General features: G+C 46.1%; 1 protein-coding gene across 2 annotated transcripts; it reads right to left on the reverse strand.

Annotated features, from left to right (window-relative positions):
* Positions 1-20,811, reverse strand: LOC143789510 (platelet-activating factor acetylhydrolase IB subunit alpha2). Of its 2 annotated transcripts, none has more exons than XM_077279029.1 (6): positions 20,793-20,811; positions 9,884-9,979; positions 4,149-4,238; positions 2,991-3,107; positions 2,555-2,677; positions 1-1,459 (listed from the first exon to the last, which is right to left on the reverse strand). In XM_077279029.1, exons 2-6 carry the CDS (start codon positions 9,962-9,964, stop codon positions 1,181-1,183), a joined length of 690 nt encoding a protein of 229 aa, XP_077135144.1. In that variant the 5' UTR covers positions 9,965-9,979; positions 20,793-20,811; the 3' UTR covers positions 1-1,180. The 2 variants fall into 2 exon arrangements, with proteins under 2 accessions (XP_077135144.1, XP_077135145.1); XM_077279030.1 differs by lacking the exon at positions 20,793-20,811 and adding an exon at positions 20,253-20,391.
* Between the last annotated feature and the right edge of the window lie 1,973 nt (positions 20,812-22,784).

Here is a 22,784-nt window from a genome sequence, read left to right on the forward strand (position 1 = left end):
TTTAGTTTTTCCCATCTTTATTAGAAGATGCCTGTTTGCCGTGATCCCGGTACAGCAGTATTGTCTCTAGCGACTCTCCAGAATGGAGCATGCCCTGCATTTTTTCATTTCTGGATCGGCCACTATTAAGTGTCAGATATAAAGACCGAGATCCGCGTTTCCACTGTCATTTTTTTTTTTTTTAATAATTCGGCTCCAAACGCACAACAACAACAAGACGGGACGACGGGCTCGTTACGCCGTACATAGAAGCTCTAGAGGTGGGATCTACCAAATGAGATTTAAAGCTGTACAGACACGTCTTAAACACAAGAGGGCATCCCCCCCCACTCCGCCGGCACAATCTCGGCCCTAATTCTGCGCCGGTAAGGTGAAGTCCCCGCTCTGTGCTTCTTCTCTAAGCCGCATGTCGCTACCCCTAATGCCCAACTCTTCGTGGGTCATAATCCAGCTTTGGTCCCTAGACCCGAGCTATCGAGCGTACACGTTCAGACAAGCGTTACATATAGATATATATAGTCTCACATTTCCGAGGCTGCGTATATACCGCACAGCGAGAGGACGGTCAAAAAAAAAATAGCAAGCCATAAAAAGAAAGATGGAGTAATTGCAATATGGCGTAGGCCGCTCCGGCAGGGAAGGAGTTAACTCACCAACACTCGGCAGGCTTTATAACCATGACCCGGTGATTGTATGTATGGGTTAACCATCCGATGCCGGGGGGACCCACTAGTCACCACGTAGCCCCACCATTTACCAAACCGACCAGTCAGATTCAATGAAAAAAAAAAAAAAAATTCACAATGGTCCAGTCAGCTGTCACTCACGGAGTGGTGGGCTCCTACATATATACTACACACCACATCATCCCACCCCACTGAGGGGTCACAGTCGCTCTGTACAGGATTTAGGGTCCACTCGGAGGTTATAGCCTTCTTGCTGCTCCCAGATTTTAGGATCCATCTATCATTGCGCCTCTCAGACTCGACCGGGGACACACGTGTCCAATAAATGGGGGACAACAACGAGGAAAAGCGAGGAATCGGCAGATGGGTACGAGTCCTGTGTATATACACTGAGCATGTAGATATACAGCTGAGGCGACGGTAGTGAACGGAGGGGAACGAGGGGGCAGCCAATGATGTAACACTGACGACAGGGTGAGGAGGAACCAGGGGGCTCAGGCCAGAGTGACTTGTTTTTCCTCTGGGGTCTCCTCCAGGAGTTGCATAATCAGTTCGTGAAGTGGCCGGCAGACCTTGGTGTAACCGGCGGCCGTGAGATGGAGGAAATCAAACATGTCGTGTCGGGAGACGGCGCCGTCCGAGTGGACAAATCCGAAATCTACATCGAGGAGCTGAACTCCGGGAAGACGCGGGAGCCAGGAGCGCAGCAGCTGGTTCACCTGGGCGTTCTTCTCCCGCAGGGGATTAGGCTTCTCTCCACGGGGCAGTAATCCCTGCAGGAGAAAACGGACACATTCAGCAGCCAGCCATTACACTGGGACCCCTAATGTTGTGTAGATATGATGGGGTCCCGTGGGGGTACCTGTAGTTTGTACCCGGTCATCTAGCCACCACAATTTAGCCCTTGGCAAACTTACGCAAATTTTAATGTCCATTTTTCCTGCTCCCAACACAAAAACGTCAGAGTGCAAACTGTTTCTTTGCTGCCTAATATATCGCGCCATTACGCCAGGATAATCAATGTACAATGGATACGGGTGATCTGTGCACAGTATTTCCGTAATGAGTAGAGATGAGCGGACTCGTGGAAGTTCGGAATCAGATACCCAACCCGAACTGTATTCCAAAGTTTGGTTCAGGTACCAGAACTGGACCCGAACATGAGCCAGAACCCCACTGAAAACAATGAGGATCTGGACTTTTGAGCAGAAAAATATCCTCTCTCTACACGTACTCAACTACCTCTCCATTCACAGTTGCCACAAAAGACAAGAGTGTGGACCCCTGATCTACAGATAGATGGGGTGCCTGCACCATAAGGCATCTTTTACACATACCGTTGTTTTGCGGTCCCAATAAGATTTCTATGGGGCTGCAAAAACGGGCCGCAATAATTTCACGGTGCGCCATATTTACAGCCTGCTCGATCTTTTTCACGGCTTACAGACACGGCCCCCATTGAAAATCAATGGGGCTGCAAAAACAATGGAAGCTTGTTTTTGCGGTGCACCGTGACTTCCGGTTTTGCGGAACGCTGTTTTTTTCCCCCCAATACTTTTGCTATAGCACTGGGAACCCGAAAAATGGAGATTCGCACGTTTTTTGGGGTCTGTTATTGCGGCAGACCGTGAAAATTGCGGCGATACGGACCGCAAAAAACATGGTAAGTGTAAAAGAAGCCTAAATGTCTAAGATGGGAATACTCTAAGATGTGTGGGCTCCGTTATTAGGCACGGCAGCAGACATCCTGGCTCGGATGATGCATCTGATTATGGACAGACCTGTTGTGTGTAACAAGACGAGCACCGTTGCGTTATCGTGAACGATGCCCAGCCGTGGGGAAGAACGTGTGGGCGACCATCACATACCATCACGATGGTCTTCGCTTGCGGTTGCAGCGTGTTGATGAGTCTTATGATGGCTTCTATTCCACCCGCCACCTCTTCAGCTGTGTTTTCATGATTATTGGTGCCGATCCACAAAACAATAACCTGTTATACAAACAAAATTAATTAATGCATCCGTGAAAGTCACCCGAGGACAACTCATAGTGCAGAATTACCAAAAGTCCCGGATTTGGCGCCTCGATCCTGACGTTCTGCTAAACATTTACAACATATTTTACCCCATGGTCACAAAATCCCTGCAGAACGATTCTTGTGTGCAGATTTTATACCCGCAGCACGTTCAATATTGCGACAGATTGTGGCCAATCGATTCGTTAGAAATCCACAGCCAATTTACTGGTGGCAGATTGGCGCAGTGTACGGCGTTGGCACAGGTTACGGTCTGTTTGCCGCTCACCTTAGGTTTGATATTCTCTAGTTCTCCGTTCTGAAGCCTCCATAGCACATGGCGCGTTGTGTCTCCACCGATACCGAAATTTAGTGCGTGAAGCGGAGAGAACAGCTCCCTCCAAATCTGCAACAAGAAAAAAATAATAATCTTTTTATTTGGACGTCAGATGTATGAGGAAATCTAACTCAGGAGTTTCACAATAACAGGCACAGGGGTCTTCTTCAGACCCCCAGCTGTTGTAACAGCCCATTGGCACCCCCGATCATGTGACAGGGGCGCTGATGAGTGGGATTTGTGACGCGCTTCTGGCCGGCGAGTGTTAAATCCCGCTGTTAGAGACTGACAGCGGGATTTAACTGTTTAACAGCCGAGGGTGCGGCTCTGATCCACCCGCGGCTGTTAGGGGCACATGACAGCTGGTTAAGGCTACGTTCACATTTGCGTTGTGCGCCGCAGCGTCGGCGCCGCAGCGCACAACGCAAACAAAAACGCAGCAAAACGCATGCACAACGCTGCGTTTTGCGCCGCATGCGTCCTTTTTTTAATTGATTTTGGACGCAGCAAAAATGCAACTTGCTGCGTCCTCTGCGCCCGGACGCAGGCGCCGCAGCGACGCATGCGGCGCAAAACGCAAGTGCGACGCATGTCCATAAGCCCCCATGTTAAATATAGGGGCGCATGACGCATGCGGCGCCGCTGCGGCGCCCGCCGCGAATGTGAACGTAGCCTAAATCAGCCATCAAGGGCGGGGAAAGATGCGGCCTCAGCTCCAGACCCCGCATCACAGGCATGGAGACGACTTATGATATAAATATATGAAGTGAAAGTGTTAAAGGGGTATTGTGGCCCCAGACAGTTATGAATGACCCCCACTAGTCTGCAAAAGTGGCCACCAGTCTCCTGATTCACAGTCGAGCACTAGGTTCAAAGTCTATGGGAGTAATGGAGAGAACCGAGCGTGGACTCGTCTATGTCCACCAGCCAGAGAGGCTATGAATGGAGAGCGGCGGCTGCCATTTTATTCAGACGACCGTTACAGGACTCTCGCTCTGGCAATCGGTGGAGGTCCGTCCGCTGATGAGAAGTGATGACTTGCTAGAACTGACGTGCCCCATTAATGGCCGCGATTGATGCCCCATCGGTGGTGGACTGTCGCCCTCGTACCTCATATTGCTGCAGCAGCTGCACCATGGAGTCGCCGACAAACAGAACATCCGGCTCCTTGTCCTTACAGTCTAACACAAACCTGTTATGCTGGAAAAGCCGGAAAAACAAACAGTCCATTAACCCCTTCATGACCCAGCCTATTTTGGCCTTAATGACCTTGCCGTTTTTTGCAATTCTGACCAGTGTCCCTTTATGAGGTAATAACTCAGGAACGCTTCAACGGATCCTAGCGGTTCTGAGATTGTTTTTTCGTGACATATTGGGCTTCACGTTAGTGGTAAATTTAGGTCGATAATTTTTGCGTTTATTTGTGAAAAAAATGGAAATTTGGCTAAAACTTAGAAAATTTCGCAATTTTCAAATTTTGAATTTTTATTCTGTTAAACGAGAGTTATGTGACACAAAATAGTTAATAAATAACATTACCCACATGTCTACTTTACATCAGCACAATTTTGGAAACCAAATTTTTTTTTGCTAGGAAGTTATAAGGGTTAAAATTTGACCAGCGATTTCTCATTTTTACAGCAAAATTTACAAAACCATTTTTTTTAGGGACCACCTCACATTTGAAGTCAGTTTGAGGGGTCTATATGGCTGAAAATACCCAAAAGTGACACCATTCTAAAAACTGCACCCCTCAAGGTGCTCAAAACCACATTCAAGAAGTTTATTAACCCTTCAGGTGCTTCACAGCAGCAGAAGCAACATGGAAGGAAAAAATGAACATTTAACTTTTTAGTCACAAAAATGATCTTTTAGCAACAATTTTTTTATTTTTTCCCAAGGGTAAAAAGAGAAACTGGACCCCAAAAGTTATTGTACAATTTGTCCTGAGTACGCCGATACCCCATATGTGGGGGGGGGGGGGGGGGGGAACCACTGTTTGGGCGCACGGCAGGGCTCGGAAGGGAAGGAGCGCCATTTGACTATTTCAATGAAAAATTGGCTCCAATCTTTAGCGGACACCATGTCGCGTTTGGAGAGCCCCCGTGTGCCTAAACATTGGAGCTCCCTCACAAGTGACCCCATTCTGGAAACTAAACCCCCAAGGAACTTATCTAGATGCATAGTGAGCACTTTAAACCCCCAGGTGCTTCACAAATTGATCCGTAAAAATGAAAAAGTACTTTTTTTTCACAAAAAAATTCTTTTAGCCTCAATTTGTTCATTTCCACATGAGCAACAGGATAAAATGGATCCTAAAATGTGTTGGGCAATTGCTCCTGAGTACGCCGATACCTCATATGTGGTCACAAACCACTGTTTGGGCACATGGTAAGGCTCGGAATGGAAGAAGCGCCATTTGACTTTTGAATGAAAAATTATCTCCATTGTTAGCGGACACCATGTCGTGTTTGGAGAGCCCGTGTGCCTAAACATTGGAGCTCCCACACATGTGACCCCATTTTTGAAACTAGACCCCCCAAGGAACTTATCTAGATGCACAGTGAGCACTTTGAACCCCCAGGTGCTTCACGAATTGATCCGTAAAAATGAAAAAGTACTTTTTTTTTCACAAAAAAAATTCTTTTAGCCTCAATTTGTTCATTTCCACATGGGCAACAGGATAAAATGGATCCTAAAATTTATTGGGCAATTTCTCCTGAGTACACTGACACCTCACATGTGGGGGTAAACCACTGTTTGTGCACAAGGCAAGGCTCGGAAGGGAAGGAGCGCCATTTGACTTTTTGAATGAAAAATTAGCTCCAATCGTTAGCGGACACCATGTTGCGTTTGGAGAGCCCCCGTGTGCCTAAACATTGGAGCTCCCACACATGTGACCCCATTTTTAAAACTAGACCCCCCAAGGAACTTATCTAGATGCACAGTGAGCACTTTGAACCCCCAGGTGCTTCACAAATTGATCCGTAAAAATGAAAAAGTACTTTTTTTTTTTCACAAAAAAATTTCTTTTAGCCTCAATTTGTTCATTTCCACATGGGCAGCAGGATAAAATTGATCCTAAAATGTATTGGGCAATTTCTCCTGAGTACACTGATACCTCACATGTGGGGGTAAACCACTGTTTGGGCACACGGCAGGGCTCGGAAGGGAAGGAGCGCCATTTGACTTTTTGAATGAAAAATTAGCTCCAATTGTTAGCGGACACCACGTCGCGTTTGGAGAGACCCTGTGTGCCTAAACATTGGAGCTCCCCCACGTGACCCCATTTTGGAAACTAGACCTCCCATGGAACTAATCTAGATGTGCGGTGACCACTTTAAACCCCCAAGTGCTTCACAGAAGTTTATAACGCAGAGCTGTGAAAATAAAAAATCATTTTTCTTTCCTCAAAAATTATTTTTTAGCCCGCAATTTTTTATTTTCACAAGAGTAACAGGAGAAATTGGACCCCAAAAGTTGTTGCCCAGTTTGTCCCGAGTATGCCGATACCCCATATGTGGGGGTAAACCACTGTTTGGGCACACGTCGGGGCTCGGTAGGGAAGTAGTGATGTTTTGAAATGCTGACTTTGATGGAATGGTCTGCGGGCGTCACGTTGCATTTGCAGAGCCCCTGATGTGCCTAAACAGTAGAAACCCCCCACAAGTGACCCCATTTTGGAAACTAGATCCCCCAAGGAACTTATGTAGATAAGTGGTGAGCACTTTGAACCCCCAAGTGCTTCACAGAAGTTTACAACGCAGAGCCGTGAAAATAAAAAATCATTTTTCTTTCCTCAAAAATGATGTTTTAGCAAGCAATTTTTTATTTTCACAAGGGTAAAAGGAGAAATTGGACCCCAATAGTTGTTGCCCAGTTTGTCCCGAGTATGCTGGTACCCCATATGTGGGTGTAAACCACTGTTTGGGCGCACGTCGGGGCTCGGAAGGGAGGGAGCACCATTTGACTTTTTGAACGCAAGATTGGCTGGAATCAATGGTGGCGCCATGTTGCGTTTGGAGACCCCTGATGTGCCTAAACAGTGGAAACCCTTCAATTCTAACTCCAACACTAACCCCAACACACCCCTAACCCTAATCCCAACTCTAGCCATAACCCTAACCACAACCCTAACCCCAACACACCCCTAACCACAACCCTAACCCCAACACACCCATAACCCTAATCCTAACCACAACCCTAACCCCAACACACCCCTAACCATAACCCTAACCACAAGCCTAATCTTAACCCTATTTCCAACCCTATCCCTAATTCCAACCCTAACTCTAATTCCAACCCTAACCCTAAGGCTATGTGCCCACGTTGCGGATTCGTGTGAAATTTTTCCACACCATTTTTGAAAAATCCGCAGGTAAAAGGCACTGCGTTTTACCTGCGGATTTACCATGGATTTCCAGTGTTTTTTGTGCGGATTTCACCTGCGGATTCCTATTGAGGAACAGGTGTAAAACGCTGCGGAATCCGCACAAAGAATTGACATGCTGTGGAAAATACAACGCAGCGTTTCCGCGCGGTATTTTCCGCACCATGGGCACAGCGGATTTGGTTTTCCATAGGTTTACATGGAACTGTAAACCTGTTGGAAAACTGCTACGAATCCGCAGCGGCCAATCCGCTGCGGATCCGCAGCCAAATCCACACCGTGTGCACATAGCCTAATTCTAAGGCTATGAGCACACGCTGCGGAAAACGCTGCGGATCCCATGAGTTTATAGTTCGATGTAAACCTTTGGGAAACAAAAAACGCTGTGCACATGCTGCGGAAAAAACTGCGCGGAAACGCAGCGGTTTACATTCCGCAGCATGTCACTTCTTTCTGCGGATTCCGCAGCAGTTTTACAACTGCTCCAATAGAAAACCGCAGTTGTAAAACCGCAGTGAAATCCGCAGAAAAACCGCAGGAAAACCACGGTGAATTCGCGATAAATCCGCAGCGGTTTTGCACTGCGGATTTATCAAATCCGCTGCGGAAAAATCCGCAGAGGACCAGAACACGTGTGCATAGCCTAACCCTAACCCTAGTTTGAACCCTAGTTCTAACTCTAGCCCTAACCCTAGTTCTAACCCTAGCCCTAACGGAAAAAAAAATTAAAAAAAATATTTTCTTTATTTTATTGTTGTCCCTACCTATGGGGGTGATGAAGGGGGGGGTTCATTTACTATTTTTTTTTATTTTGATCACTGTGATAGGTTTTATCACAGTGATCAAAATGTACATGGAACGAATCTGCCGGCCGGCAGATTCGGCGGGCGCACTGTGCATGCACCCGCCATTTTGGAAGATGGCGGCGCCCATGGAGGAGACGGACGGACACCGGGAGGCTCGGTAAGTATGAGGGGGTGGGGGGTGGATCGGAGCACGGGTGGAGCGGACAGGAGGACGGAGGGGAGCGGACCACAGAACGGAGGACTGGGGAGGAGATAGGTGGCGGTGGGGGGAGATCAGGGTTTCCAGCCATGGTCGATGATATTGCAGCATCGGCCATGGCTGGATTGTAATATTTCACCACTTTTCATAGGTGAAATATTACAAATTGCTCTGATTGGCTGTTGCACTTTCAACAGCCAATCAGAGCGATTGTAGCCACGTGGGGGCAAAGCCACCCCCCCGGGCTAAAGTACCACTCCCCCTGTCCCTGCAGATCGGGTGAAATTGGAGTTTACCCTTTCACCCGATCTGCAGGGACGCGATCATTCTGTGACACAGCATATGCGTCACAGGTCGGATTGGCACCGACTTTCATGACGCATACGCTGTGTCACAGGTCGGGAAGGGGTTAATGATCTGCAATTTATAGGCAATGTGAACGCTGACAAGGGATCGGACGGCTCCTGCACCCAATCTATGAGGACACTCCACATTCGAGGGCTATCCTCATTATATTCATTGGGGGGAAGCCTGCAACCTGCTTGGGAATGGTTTATGAAAAATCCCCTCTATTCAAGAGCAGAGGGATCTTTAATGCTATCGTTTACGGCTCGTTGCCTAGCTACCGGCCACCGCTGCAGTCTATTAGTGTTGGCCGGTCTCCTAGTTAACCAGCTCGGCACTTTAGAGTTGGCGTGTGGAGCTTTGAAGCTGGCCGGACCACTAGATTTGGTCACATTCAGTGCTCCCGAGCTCCTCCAATGCCCCCCGAGGTCACCGATGGGGCAACTGCCAATCAATCAGGATCGAGAAAGAAGGCTGGAAAAGTGGCCGAGCGATCGTTGCGCTGGCAATGGCCACACCATGCAGCTTCCGTCATCCACGATATGTTGGAAGTAATAGTCTACACTGTGTTAAAGGGGTTGTCTTAAAGGGGTTGTCCACTATTTTTACTTAATTTATAAGTGGGTTCATGGTGATCCTAAAGTTAAAAAAACAGATACATACCAGACCTCCGTACTGCTGAGCGAGTCTCCTGCCTTCTGCGAATATGTTCTACCTGAGCCGGAACAGAGAAGTACGAGACTCTTCCTTCCAGGTCAGGACTGAGTGTGACCGCTGCAGCCAATCTCTCCTCCAGCTCAGACAGAATGTGGCCGCTCATTGACTAGAGGAGGTGGCCAGGACACTGGAGGGGGAAGGTGCCAGTGGTGCGGAGGTGCAAAGGATGTGGGGATCCAGTAGGTGGGACTCGGGAGGTTTTTTTCTTTCTAACTTTTAAGTGGACAACCCCTTTAATGTAGTCCCATCCATTAGATTAATGTCCGTCGCCTCCATCATGTCTATGTGCTAAATTCAGAGAGTTCAGGACACAAACCAAGAGTTTATTCTATCCATGGCACATCAGAGCGTGAAGTCTCATATTATCCGAGACTCGCAGATCTCTTACCTGAGAAAGCCAGCGGTCATCACCCTGGACGTCCTCAGCCGCATGAGGGACAGCAGCGGAGTTCGTGTCCCCCTGACTCATTATGTAGGAATCGGACTGCAAAGAAAACAAAGTCCCATTATATACCGTAATTGTATATATATATATATATATATATATATATATATATACATATATATATATATATATATATATATATATATATATATATATATATACACGCAGTGCCTACAAGTAGTATTCAACCCCCTGCAGATTTAGCAGTTTTAATAAGATGCAAATAAGTTAGAGCCTTCAAACTTCAAACAAGAGCAGGATTTATTAACAGATGCATAAATCTTACAAACCAAAAAGTTTTGTTGCTCAGTTAAATTTTTATAAATTTTAAACATAAAAGTGTGGGTCAATTATTATTCAACCCCTAGGTTTAGTATTTTGTGGAATAACCTTTGTTTGCAATTATAGCTAATAATCGTCTTTTATAAGACCTGATCAGGCCGGCACAGGTCTCTGGAGTTATCTTGGCCCACTCCTCCATGCAGATCTTCTCCAAGTTATCTAGGTTCTTTGGGTGTCTCATGTGGACTTTAATCTTGAGCTCCTTCCACAAGTTTTCAATTGGGTTAAGGTCAGGAGACTGACTAGGCCACTGCAACACCTTGATTTTTTGCCTCTTGAACCAGGCCTTGGTTTTCTTGGCTGTGTGCTTTGGGTCGTTGTCTTGTTGGAAGATGAAATGACGACCCATCTTAAGATCCTTGATGGAGGAGCGGAGGTTCTTGGCCAAAATCTCCAGGTAGGCCGTGCTATCCATCTTCCCATGGTTGCGGACCAGATGGCCAGGCCCCTTGGCTGAGAAACAGCCCCACAGCATGATGCTGCCACCACCATGCTTGACTGTAGGGATGGTATTCTTGGGGTCGTTATGCAGTGCCATCCAGTCTCCAAACGTCACGTGTGTGGTTGGCACCAAAGATCTCGATCTTGGTCTCATCAGACCAGAGAACCTTGAACCAGTCAGTCTCAGAGTCCTCCAAGTGATCATGAGCAAACTGTAGACGAGCCTTGACATGACGCTTTGAAAGTAAAGGTACCTTACGGGCTCGTCTGGAATGGAGACCATTGCGGTGGAGTACGTTACTTATGGTATTGACTGAAACCAATGTCCCCACTGCCATGAGATCTTCCCGGAGCTCCTTCCTTGTTGTCCTTGGGTTAGCCTTGACTCTTCGGACAAGTCTGGCCTCGGCACGGGAGGAAACTTTCAAAGGCTGTCCAGGCCGTGGAAGGCTAACAGTAGTTCCATAAGCCTTCCACTTCCGGATGATGCTCCCAACAGTGGAGACAGGTAGGCCCAACTCCTTGGAAAGGGTTTTATACCCCTTGCCAGCCTTGTGACCCTCCACGATCTTGTCTCTGATGGCCTTGGAATGCTCCTTTGTCTTTCCCATGTTGACCATGTATGAGTGCTGTTCACAAGTTTGGGGAGGGTCTTAAATAGTCAGAAAAGGCTGGAAAAAGAGATAATTAATCCAAACATGTGAAGCTCATTGTTCTTTGTGCCTGAACTACTTCTTAATACTTTAGGGGAACCAAACAGAATTCTGGTGGGTTGAGGGGTTGAATAATAAATGACCCTCTGAAAAAACTTTTCCCAATTTAAAAAAAAAATAAACAAAGAAATAACATTCTTTTTTGCTGCAGTGCATTTCACACTTCCAGGCTGATCTACAGTCCAAATGTCACAATGCCAAGTTAATTCCAAATGTGTAAACCTGCTAAATCTGCAGGGGGTTGAATACTACTTGTAGCCACTGTGTATATATATATATATATATATATATATATATATATATATATATATATATATATATATATATTCTGGGGGATCACAGTGTCCGGCCATTAATATCACCTCCCCTTTGATCAGCACTTGCACTATCCTCAGACATCATCCTACTCACCCGGGAAACTGATGCAAAACCCAGAGCGGAAAAATGCTAAGAAGCGAAAAGCAGCAGATTTGCTGCAGCTGTAGAATATGTAGAAGCATCACTGGAAAACTGACCATTGAAAATAGCACGGCGTGGCTTGCAAAACGGACAACACTAATGCACAATGTGCTTTTATCCCCCCACATGTACGTGAAAGCAAATGTGCTCAACCAGCACAATAACCTTCATTGGTCGGTGTGCGACTCGTTGTGTGGACGGCATGCTGATCAAAAATACTCTCATCTGAATTTAAAGGAGCTGATTCATTAAGACTAGTGTTGTGCACGCCACTTAATGAATTTGGCAAATCTTCTCTGTAGTGCGCGCATCGCCGGAAATGCTTCCCCGGACCTGGGGTCCACATGGAAATCATCCATGTGCAGTAGAATGTAGGCTACAATGCATTCAATCATGTGAACTCTGCCTTAGAAATAGCACCAGGGAGTGGGTTTTACACAGATCTACAGGGGAGAGAGGGGAAAGCATGTACAGGTCCTTCTCAAAAAATTAGCATATAGTGTTAAATTTCATTATTTACCATAATGTAATGATTACAATTAAACTTTCATATATTATAGATTCATTATCCACCAACTGAAATTTGTCAGGTCTTTTATTGTTTTAATACTGATGATTTTGGCATACAACTCCTGATAACCCAAAAAACCTGTCTCAATAAATTAGCATATTTCACCCGACCAATCAAATAAAAGTGTTTTTTAATACCAAACAAAAAAACCATCAAATAATAATGTTCAGTTATGCACTCAATACTTGGTCGGGAATCCTTTGGCAGAAATGACTGCTTCAATGCGGCGTGGCATGGAGGCAATCAGCCTGTGACACTGCTGAGATGTTATGGAGGCCCAGGATGCTTCAATAGCGGCCTTAAGCTCATCCAGAGTGTTGGGTCTTGCGCGTCTCTCAACTTTCTCTTCACAATATCCCACAGATTCTCTATGGGGTTCAGGTCAGGAGAGTTGGCAGGCCAATTGAGCACAGTAATACCATGGTCAGTAAACCATTTACCAGTGGTTTTGGCACTGTGAGCAGGTGCCAGGTCGTGCTGAAAAATGAAATCTTCATCTCCATAAAGCATTTCAGCCGATGGAAGCATGAAGTGCTCCAAAATCTCCTGATAGCTAGCTGCATTGACCCTGCCCTTGATGAAACACAGTGGACCAACACCAGCAGCTGACATGGCACCCCACACCATCACTGACTGTGGGTACTTGACACTGGACTTCAGGCATTTTGGCATTTCCTTCTCCCTAGTCTTCCTCCAGACTCTGGCACCTTGATTTCCGAATGACATGCAAAATTTGCTTTCATCAGAAAAAAGTACTTGGGACCACTTAGCAACAGTCCAGTGCTGCTTCTCTGTAGCCCAGGTAAGGCGCTTCTGCCGCTGTTTATGGTTCAAAAGTGGCTTTACCTGGGGAATGCGGCACCTGTAGCCCATTTCCTGCACACGCCTGTGCACGGTGGCTCTGGATGTTTCCACACCAGACTCAGTCCACTGCTTCCTCAGCAATCTTCCTCAGGGTCCGGTCACCTCTTCTCGTTGTACAGCGTTTTCTGCCACATTGTTTCCTTCCAACAGACTTACCATTGAGTGATACAGCACTCTGGGAACAGCCTATTTGTTGAGAAATTTCTTTTTGGGTCTTACCCTCTTGCTTGAGGGTGTCAATGATGGCCTTCTTGACATCTGTCAGGTCGCTAGTCTTACCCATGATGGGGGTTTTGAGTAATGAACCAGGCAGGGAGTTTTTAAAAGCCTCAGGTATCTTTTGCATGTGTTTAGAGTTAATTAGTTGATTCAGAAGATTAGGGTAATAGGTCATTTAGAGAACCTTTTCTTGATATGCTAATTTATTGAGACAGGTTTTTTGGGTTATCAGGAGTTGTAGGCCAAAATCATCAGTATTAAAACAATAAAAGACCTGACAAATTTCAGTTCGTGGATAATGAATCTATAGTATATGAAAGTTTAATTGTAATCATTACATTATGGTAAATAATGAAATTTAACACTATATGCTAATTTTTTGAAAAGGACCTGTATAGTCTCAGGGAGGGCAGAGAAAAAAAGTCTATAGACCTACAGGAAAGCATGTATAGTCTCAGGGAGGGCAGAGGGAAAAAAACTCTATAGACCTAGAGCAAAGCACAAGAAGAAGAAATAAGTGCAGGATTGATACAGAGCTGAAAATGAGCTAATAAAGAAAGCACGACCCTGGATACACACAAACCTTACATCCAGCCTATGTCACAGAGAGAGACACTCCCACAAGGTAAAACCTCTAACTTCTGTAACACTGCACACTACATATCAGTGGGTCTGAGAAGAAATGAAGCTTGCAGACTGTTACTTATGGCTCATTTAGATGTCAGTGTATGGCCCCATGACGCAGGGAGTGGCTGCAGTTCTCCAATCATGAACCCGACAGCCTCATATATGCCTAGGAGGCGGTGAACTTATGGTGCCGTATTCGGACCATGATAAGCGGACGTCTGAATGAGGCTTTAGTGCATCTGTAATACCAACATACGTAAAATGATTGACTTCAGCGACCCCTTGAAGGATGCGCATGGCAACATTGCTGCAGTATTTATCGTGGAAATTATTAAAGTTGTATTTAATTGGGCAACAATTGGTGAAAAATAAAAAAAAGGATTACTCATCTATTTAATCACCCAGCTCTGATGGACCCCACAGGTCGTGAACCGAGGTCACTATGTCCATCAATTATGTGACCGCCGTCGCAAATCGCTGTCCTCAGTGGTCACAACGCTGTTCATCCAAAAGTTACAACCAATGCTTTTGATTGGCTGCGGCGGTCACATGAACGGCATCCATGTAGTTATTGCGGCATATCCATCAGGGTAATGGATAGCCGGGTAATGCTATTGCTAATATTTTATACCATTATTTGGCATAATTACAATTTGTAAAAATCCCAAAACAACCCCTTTAAAATAGGGCAAAAAATAAAAATCACACTTCCCAGGGTGACAATGCTGCGGCGGCAGCGACAATGCTGCACCTCCAGGATACAGAACATCAACACTGCCGCTCTCCAGTGACAGAGAAGATGAATTATTCATTTTGCTGGACACACTGAATAGACATGCACACCGCGAGGAACCCGAGTCTCCCTTGTAGGAAGCCTTTCTCCTACATAAACGCTTTTTTCCTCCTGGATAAAGAGCCATAAACCGCAGCCGTCACCAGAAGTGGTCAGTACAGTCTCTAATGCCCCTAACGGACCGGTCTTTCTAGCAAAAGTTGGGTCAGAAGTTCCGGGTTGTGGACTCTCGGCATGCAGAGCGGAACCCCACGACCCTCATCGCTGTAAAAGCGCAAAACCTTGTGCACTGTCGTGAGATGTCGCTCTGTGCAGTAACCCAGCGCTGCGCACTTTACTCCTTACTGACATATCTGAGCTCAGCATCGGTCCTGCAGATAATAACTGGATCGGCAGTGCACGTGTGACCACCACTCTATCAACAGGGGCACGGGACCCCGATCAACGGGTGCGAACCCAAGTGATGGGACATCGATCACTCACACTGTGCATAGGTAATAAATGCTGTCCGTGGGCCGGTATGAATGTCGGCTTTTATGCAGGTGATGGTGAATCGCTAGGATGAGCAATGCCACATGATGGCTGAGGACCCTGAGAGTGAAGGGATCTGCAGCTGGCAGCAGACTAATGATCAAAGCTTTCCATCCTGACGCCTCCCTACAGCAGGTGGGGCGGCCTCTGCTCTGGGGAAGACTGAAAGCTGCGGTCCCTTCATTCTCAGAATTGTTGGGATCACAGAGGTCGTAAAAGAGTTATTCCCACCTTCCCCTGCAGGGGCGCACCGCTACCCTTCCCCCAGCTGGCCTGACCGTTCAGACCAAGCAGCGTGGCATCAATGTTGGTCCAGACTGTGCGCTCTCCGATGCTGCGAGTGGAATGAAGCTCTGGTTCTGGGGCACCCAAGAGCAATACTCTGGCTGCCTAGGAGACCGACCACTGCTGATCAGACCGCCGGTCACCTAGGTAACAAGCTGCAAACAATACTTCTCTTCTTGAGAACGGAGATTGTTAATCAATAAATTGCAAATTGACCGTTTTTCCAAACTTTACAATTTTACCCATGAAAGAAGATGAGAAAAACCTCTTTAAACTGAGCAGCAGCTCCCTGCACAGGAGGAAGGGAGCAGAGGAGGACTGGTGACCGCTACAGTCCCTCCATTCTTAGGATGAGACTGAGACCGTGGTGTTACACCATATCCTAGCACTCTGTACAGGCGAAAAGCAGGCAGTAACGGCAGCATGCACAGAGCAATGAGACCATGCGCTGATCACACGAGGGACAGCAGCAAGAGCAACAATCGGGGGTCTGCACCCAGATCATGAGGCCCGGACTGTGATGTGTGTGTGTATATATGTGAAATATCTATACAGTATGAGTGTGTCTAGATACGTGTGTATATATAGATATACAGGTGCTGATCACCTCCATGCCACGCTGCATTGATGCAGTAATTGATGCAAAAGGAGCCCGACCAAGTATTGAGGGCATTTACTGAATATACATTTCAGTAGGGAACATTTCCGATATTAAAATAATGTTTCAAGCTGGTGTTATAATGTATTCTAATTTACTGAGATAATGACTTCTGGGTTTTCATTGGCTGTAAGCCATAATCATCAACATTAACAGAAATAAACACTGGAAATATATACATTACACACAGAGAGATCTATGTGTGTATAAGTATGTATGTACTGTGTATATTGCAATGTATGTGTATTAATATGTGGCTATATATGTGTGTATTCTTGCATAGCGTGTAATATGTATGTATATATAGATATAGCGGTGTCTGTAGATGTGAGTATACATATCTGTATGTATGCTTGGATGAAGTGCATAATATATAATATATATTATAGAGGGAGAGGTGGAGATAGCAGAACAGTATGTGAGTGCTGGTCATAGACTAGGAGAGGGAGAGCTATGATATGCCACAGACCTCCGCAGCCCCCACCTCGGATGTGCCCCGTCCATCGTCCCCACTCTATATGTGCGTTGGCAAAACTAGTGTTTATTTGTCCCTGCCAATAAAGCTTATTTGAATTAGATGTGTGTGTAATATAAACATATATAGATGTGTATACAGTATGTATGGTGTGTAATATATATATATATATATATATATGCTTGGATATAGTGTGTAATGTATATATATATGCGTGTGTATATAATGTATATAGAGGTGTGTGTACGTAATACATACATAGATGTGTATACAGTATGTACGCGGGTGTGTAATATATATATATATGCTTGGATATAGTGTGTAGTGTAATATATATATGCGTGTGTATATAATGTATATAGAGTTGTGTGTGGGTAATATATATACATTAGACGTGTATACAGTATGTACGCAGGTGTGTAATATATATGTATGCTTGGATATAGTGTGTAGTGTAATATATATATGCGTGTGTATATAATGTATATAGAGTTGTGTGTGGGTAATATATATACATTAGATGTGTATACAGTATGTACGCAGGTGTGTAATATATATGTATGCTTGGATATAGTGTGTAGTGTAATATATATATGCGTGTGTATATAATGTATATAGAGTTGTGTGTGGGTAATATATATACATTAGATGTGTATACAGTATGTACGCAGGTGTGTAATATATATGTATGCTTGGATACAGTGTGTAGTGTATACATATATATATATATATATATATATATGCGTGTGTATATAATGTATGTAGAGGTGTATGTGCGTAATATATACATAGATGTGTATACAGTATGTACGCGGGTGTGTAACATATATATATGCTTGGATACAGTGTATATATCTATATATATAAATGTCTAAGGGGTACTTCTGTCTTTCTGTCCGTCTTTCTGTCGGCAACTTCCGTCACGGAAATCCCGCGTCGCTGATTGGTCTCGCCAGCTGCCTGTCATGGCTGCCGCGACCAATCAGCGACGGGCACAGTCCGATTAGTCCCTCCCTACTCCCCTGCAGTCAGTGCCCAGCGCACGCTCCATACTCCCCGCAGTCACCACTCACACAGGGTTAATGCCAGCGGTAATGGACCGCGTTATGCCACGGGAATCTCACTCCGTTACCGCCGCTATTAACCCTGTGTGACCAAGTTTTTACTATTGATGCTGCCTATGCATCGTCAATAGTAAAAAGATCTAATGTTGAAAATAATTAAAAAAATAAAAAATCATTATATGCAAGCGGCAGGTTCCGGTGGCAAGGATGGTATGTGAGAAGGACCTGCCATGACGTCACGGTCATGTGACCGCAAAGTCATCACAGGTCCTGCGCTCATACCAACCCTGGGACCGGAAGCTGCCGACAGGCGACAGGACTACAAGGGGCCCTCGGAAGGGGAGTATATGTTTTTTTTTAACCTGTGACATACGTGGCTGGGCAATATACTATGTAGCTGGGCAATATACTACGTGGCAGGGCAATATACTACGTGGCAGGGCAATATACTACGTGGCTGGGCAATATACTACGTGGCAGGGCAATATACTACGTGGCAGGGCAATATACTACGTGGCAGGGCAATATACTACGTGGCTGGGCAATATACTACGTGGCTGGGCAATATTCTACGTGGCTCTGGGCAATATACTACGTCACTGGGCAATATACTGTGTGGCTGGGCAATATACTACGTGGCAGGGCAATATACTACGTGGCTGGGCAATATACTACGTGGCTGGGCAATATACTACGTGGCTGGGCAATATACTACGTGGCTGGGCAATATACTACGTGGCTCTGTGCAATATACTACGTGGCTCTGTGCAATATACTACGTGGCTCTGTGCAATATACTACATAGTTGGGCAATATACTACGTGGCAGGGCAATATACTACGTGGCTGGGCAATATACTACGTGGCTGGGCAATATTCTACGTGGCTCTGTGCAATATACTACGTCACTGGGCAATATACTGTGTGGCTGGGCAATATACTACGTGGCTGGGCAATATACTACGTGGCTGGGCAATATACTACGTGGCTGGGCAATATACTACGTGGCTGGGCAATATACTACGTGGCTGGGCAATATACTACGTGGCTGGGCAATATACTACGTGGCTCTGTGCAATATACTACATAGTTGGGCAATATACTACGTGGCTGGGCAATATACTACGTGGCAGGGCAATATACTACGTGGCAGGGCAATATACTACGTGGCAGGGCAATATACTACGTGGCAGGGCAATATACTACGTGGCTGGGCAATATACTACGTGGCTGGGCAATATACTACGTGGCTGGGCAATATACTGCGTGGCTGGGCAATATACTGCGTGGCTGGGCAATATACTACGTGGCTGGGCAATATACTACGTGGCTGGGCAATATACTACGTGGCTGGGCAATATACTACGTGGCTGGGCAATATACTACGTGGCTGGGCAATATACTACGTGGCTGGGCAATATACTACGTGGCTGGGCAATATACTACGTGGCTGGGCAATATACTACGTGGCTGGGCAATATACTACGTGGCTGGGCAATATACTGCGTGGCTGGGCAATATACTACGTGGCTGGGCAATATACTACGTGGCTGGGCAATATACTACGTGGCTGGGCAATATACTACGTGGCTGGGCAATATACTGCGTGGCTGGGCAATATACTACGTGGCTGGGCAATATACTACGTGGCTGGGCAATATACTACGTGACTGGGCAATATACTACGTGGCTGGGCAATATACTGCGTGGCTGGGCAATATACTACGTGGCTGGGCAATATACTGCGTGGCTGGGCAATATACTACGTGGCTGGGCAATATACTACGTGGCTGGGCAATATACTACGTGGACATGCATGTTCTAGAACACCCGATGCGTTAGAATCGGGTCACCATCTAGTATATATATATATATATATACAGTATGTATATAAATATATATATATATATATATATATATATATATATATATATATATATATATATATATATATATATACACACACACGTGTATATAATGTATATAGAGGTGTGCGTACGTAATACATACATAGATGTGTATACAGTATGTACGCGGGTGTGTAATGTATCTATAGATCTGTCCATACACGCTGGGGAGGACGCCTCCTCACTGCCGGCCCCGGCTCAGTCATCTCTATGAGCCCCAGCACTACCCAGCCCGCCGGGCTCCCCCACCCCTACACACAATGGACGAGTCCGCAGCTCCCGCGCTGCCACCCGACCGTCTATCACCGACACACGCATCTCATCCGCTACAACAGAAAATGCGGATTCTCATGACGTCACTCACTCGGTTCTCCGGTAACTCCACCCCTTCCGGTCTAAAGGGACTCCCGGTTCGACTCCTGCTGGCGCTACCGCCGCTTCCTACGTCACTTCCGCCTGCTCTGGTTAGGATTAGGAATGGTGGGACCAATGACAGCTCCCGGAAGTGACGTACGAGACAGTACCAGAGAGGCAGGCGCAGAGCGACGCCAAAGAGGCGTGATCGTCATTGTGGGCGGGGACAAAGGATGCTAAAGAAAAGTCTACGGGGCGGAGACAAGCTGCACAGTGCAGGGCGCCTGCCGCAGATACCTGGGATCACTGCGCCCCTAGTGGCCGGGAGCAGCATTATCACAGTATTGTACCTGTCGCCCCCCCCAGGCATTTTTAACTAAAAGAGCCACCTGGTGCAGCAGTAATGCTGCATTCTGACAAGGTGGCTCTTTTAGTTCTGGGTGCTGTAACTGCAGAAAGAATCCGTTTTGCAATTTGTCCTAAATGCCTTTCTTCAGTCCTGGAGGCAGGCCTTTCCCCCTGCTGCAGTCGCCACACAGCCGTCACTCACATATTCTTGGCGCCGCCTCCTCAGCGCTGGTTTGAAATCAGCCGGCGCCTGCGCTCTTTTCTCCAGCCTTGGGCAGGTGCAGTGAGCGCTGGCCGTCTGTCCTCATATGCAGTGCAGCTGACTGTGCCTGTGCGGCCGCCCTGCCTGTGAATCCCCGCCCCGCAGTGACTTATGATTTATTCATACTACGGGGCTGAGATTCACAGGCAGGGCGGCCGCACAGGCGCCGGCTGATTTCAAAACAGCGCTGAGGAGGAGGCGGTGCCCGGCGCCAAGAAGATGTGAGTGACGGCTGTGTGGCGTCTGCAGCAGGGGGGAAACGCCGGCCTACTTGACTGAAGAAAAGGTATTTAGGACAAATTGCAAAACTGATTATTTCTGCAGTTACAGCACCCAGAACTAAAAGAGCCACCTTGTCAGAATGCAGCATCACTGCAGCACAAGGTGGCTCTTTTAGTTAAAAACGCCTGGGGGGGTGACCGGTTCCCTTTAACCCTTTCTGAGACTTTTTTTTTTTTGCACTTTAGTTTTTTTTCTCACACTTTTTAATTTCTCTGGCAAAATACTTGTACAAGTTTTTTTTCTTGCTTGCCAGCCTGCAGTCTTTATTGATAATAATATAATAATAATAATTTTTATTTATATAGCGCCAGCATATTCCGCAGCGCTTTACAACTTATAGAGGGGACTTGTACAGACAATAGACATTACAGCTTAACAGAAATCACAGTTCAAAACAGATACCAGGAGGAATGAGGGCCCTGCTCGCAAGCTTACAAACTATGAGGAAAAGGGGAGACACGAGAGGTGCATGGTAACAATTGCTTTAATTATTTGGACCAGCCATAGTGTAAGGCTCGGGTGTTCATGTAAAGCTGCATGAACCAGTTCACAGCCTAAGTATGTAGCAGTACAGACACAGAGTGCTATTAACTGCATAAAGTGTATGAGAACATGATGCGAGGAACCTGATTATGTTTTTTTTTTTTTTATTAGGCCACACAGGGATAGTTAGGTTAATGCGTTGAGGCGGTAGGCCAGTCTGAACAAATGCGTTTTTAGGGCACGCTTAAAACTGTGGGGATTGGGGATTAATCGTATTAACCTGAGTAGTGCATTCCAAAGAGTTGGCGCAGCACGTGTAAAGTCTTGGAGACGGGAGTGGGAGGTTCTGATTATTGAGGATGCTAACCTGAGGTCATTAGCGGAGCGGAGGGCACGGGTAGGGTGGTAGACTGAGACCAGGGAGGAGATGTAGGGTGGTGCTGAGCCATGGAGTGCTTTGTGGATGAGGGTAGTAGTTTTGTACTGGATTCTGGAGTGGATGGGTAGCCAGTGTAATGACTGGCACAAGGTAGAGGCATCGGTGTAACGGTTGGTGAGGAATATGATCCTGGCTGCAGCATTCAGGACAGATTGGAGCGGGGAGAGTTTGGTAAGAGGGAGGCCGATTAGTAGAGAGTTACAATAGTCCAGACGGGAATGAATAAGAGAAACAGTAAGAGTTTTTGCAGAGTCGAAAGTAAGAAAAGGGCGAATTCTCGAAATGTTTTTGAGATGCAAATAAGAAGAGCGAGCCAGTGATCGGATGTGGGGGGTGAATGAAAGCTCGGAATCAAGGATGACCCCAAGGCAGCGGGCATGTTGCTTTGGAGTAATGGTGGAACCACACACGGAGATGGCAATGTCAGGCAAAGGTAGGTTAGTAGAGGGAGAGAACACGAGTTCAGTTTTTGACAGGTTCAGTCAAGTATTGATCAGTCAGTATTGATGCTATTTTGGGGCACTTCTGATCACTTTTTATTGCATTTGTTAACGGAACCGCAGCAACTGAAAAAAAAATGCAATTTTAATGATTTTCTTTTTTTTTCTTTTCTTTTGCGCTGTGGCGTTTTACTGCACGGACCAATGTATTTTGTATTTTCGTAGATTGGACTTTTCTGGACACGATGACACCAACTATGTATATACATTTTTTTTTAATTTCTTAAT

Source organism: Ranitomeya variabilis, unplaced genomic scaffold, assembly GCF_051348905.1.
Source record: "Ranitomeya variabilis isolate aRanVar5 unplaced genomic scaffold, aRanVar5.hap1 Scaffold_277, whole genome shotgun sequence".
Lineage (NCBI taxonomy): Eukaryota > Metazoa > Chordata > Amphibia > Anura > Dendrobatidae > Ranitomeya > Ranitomeya variabilis.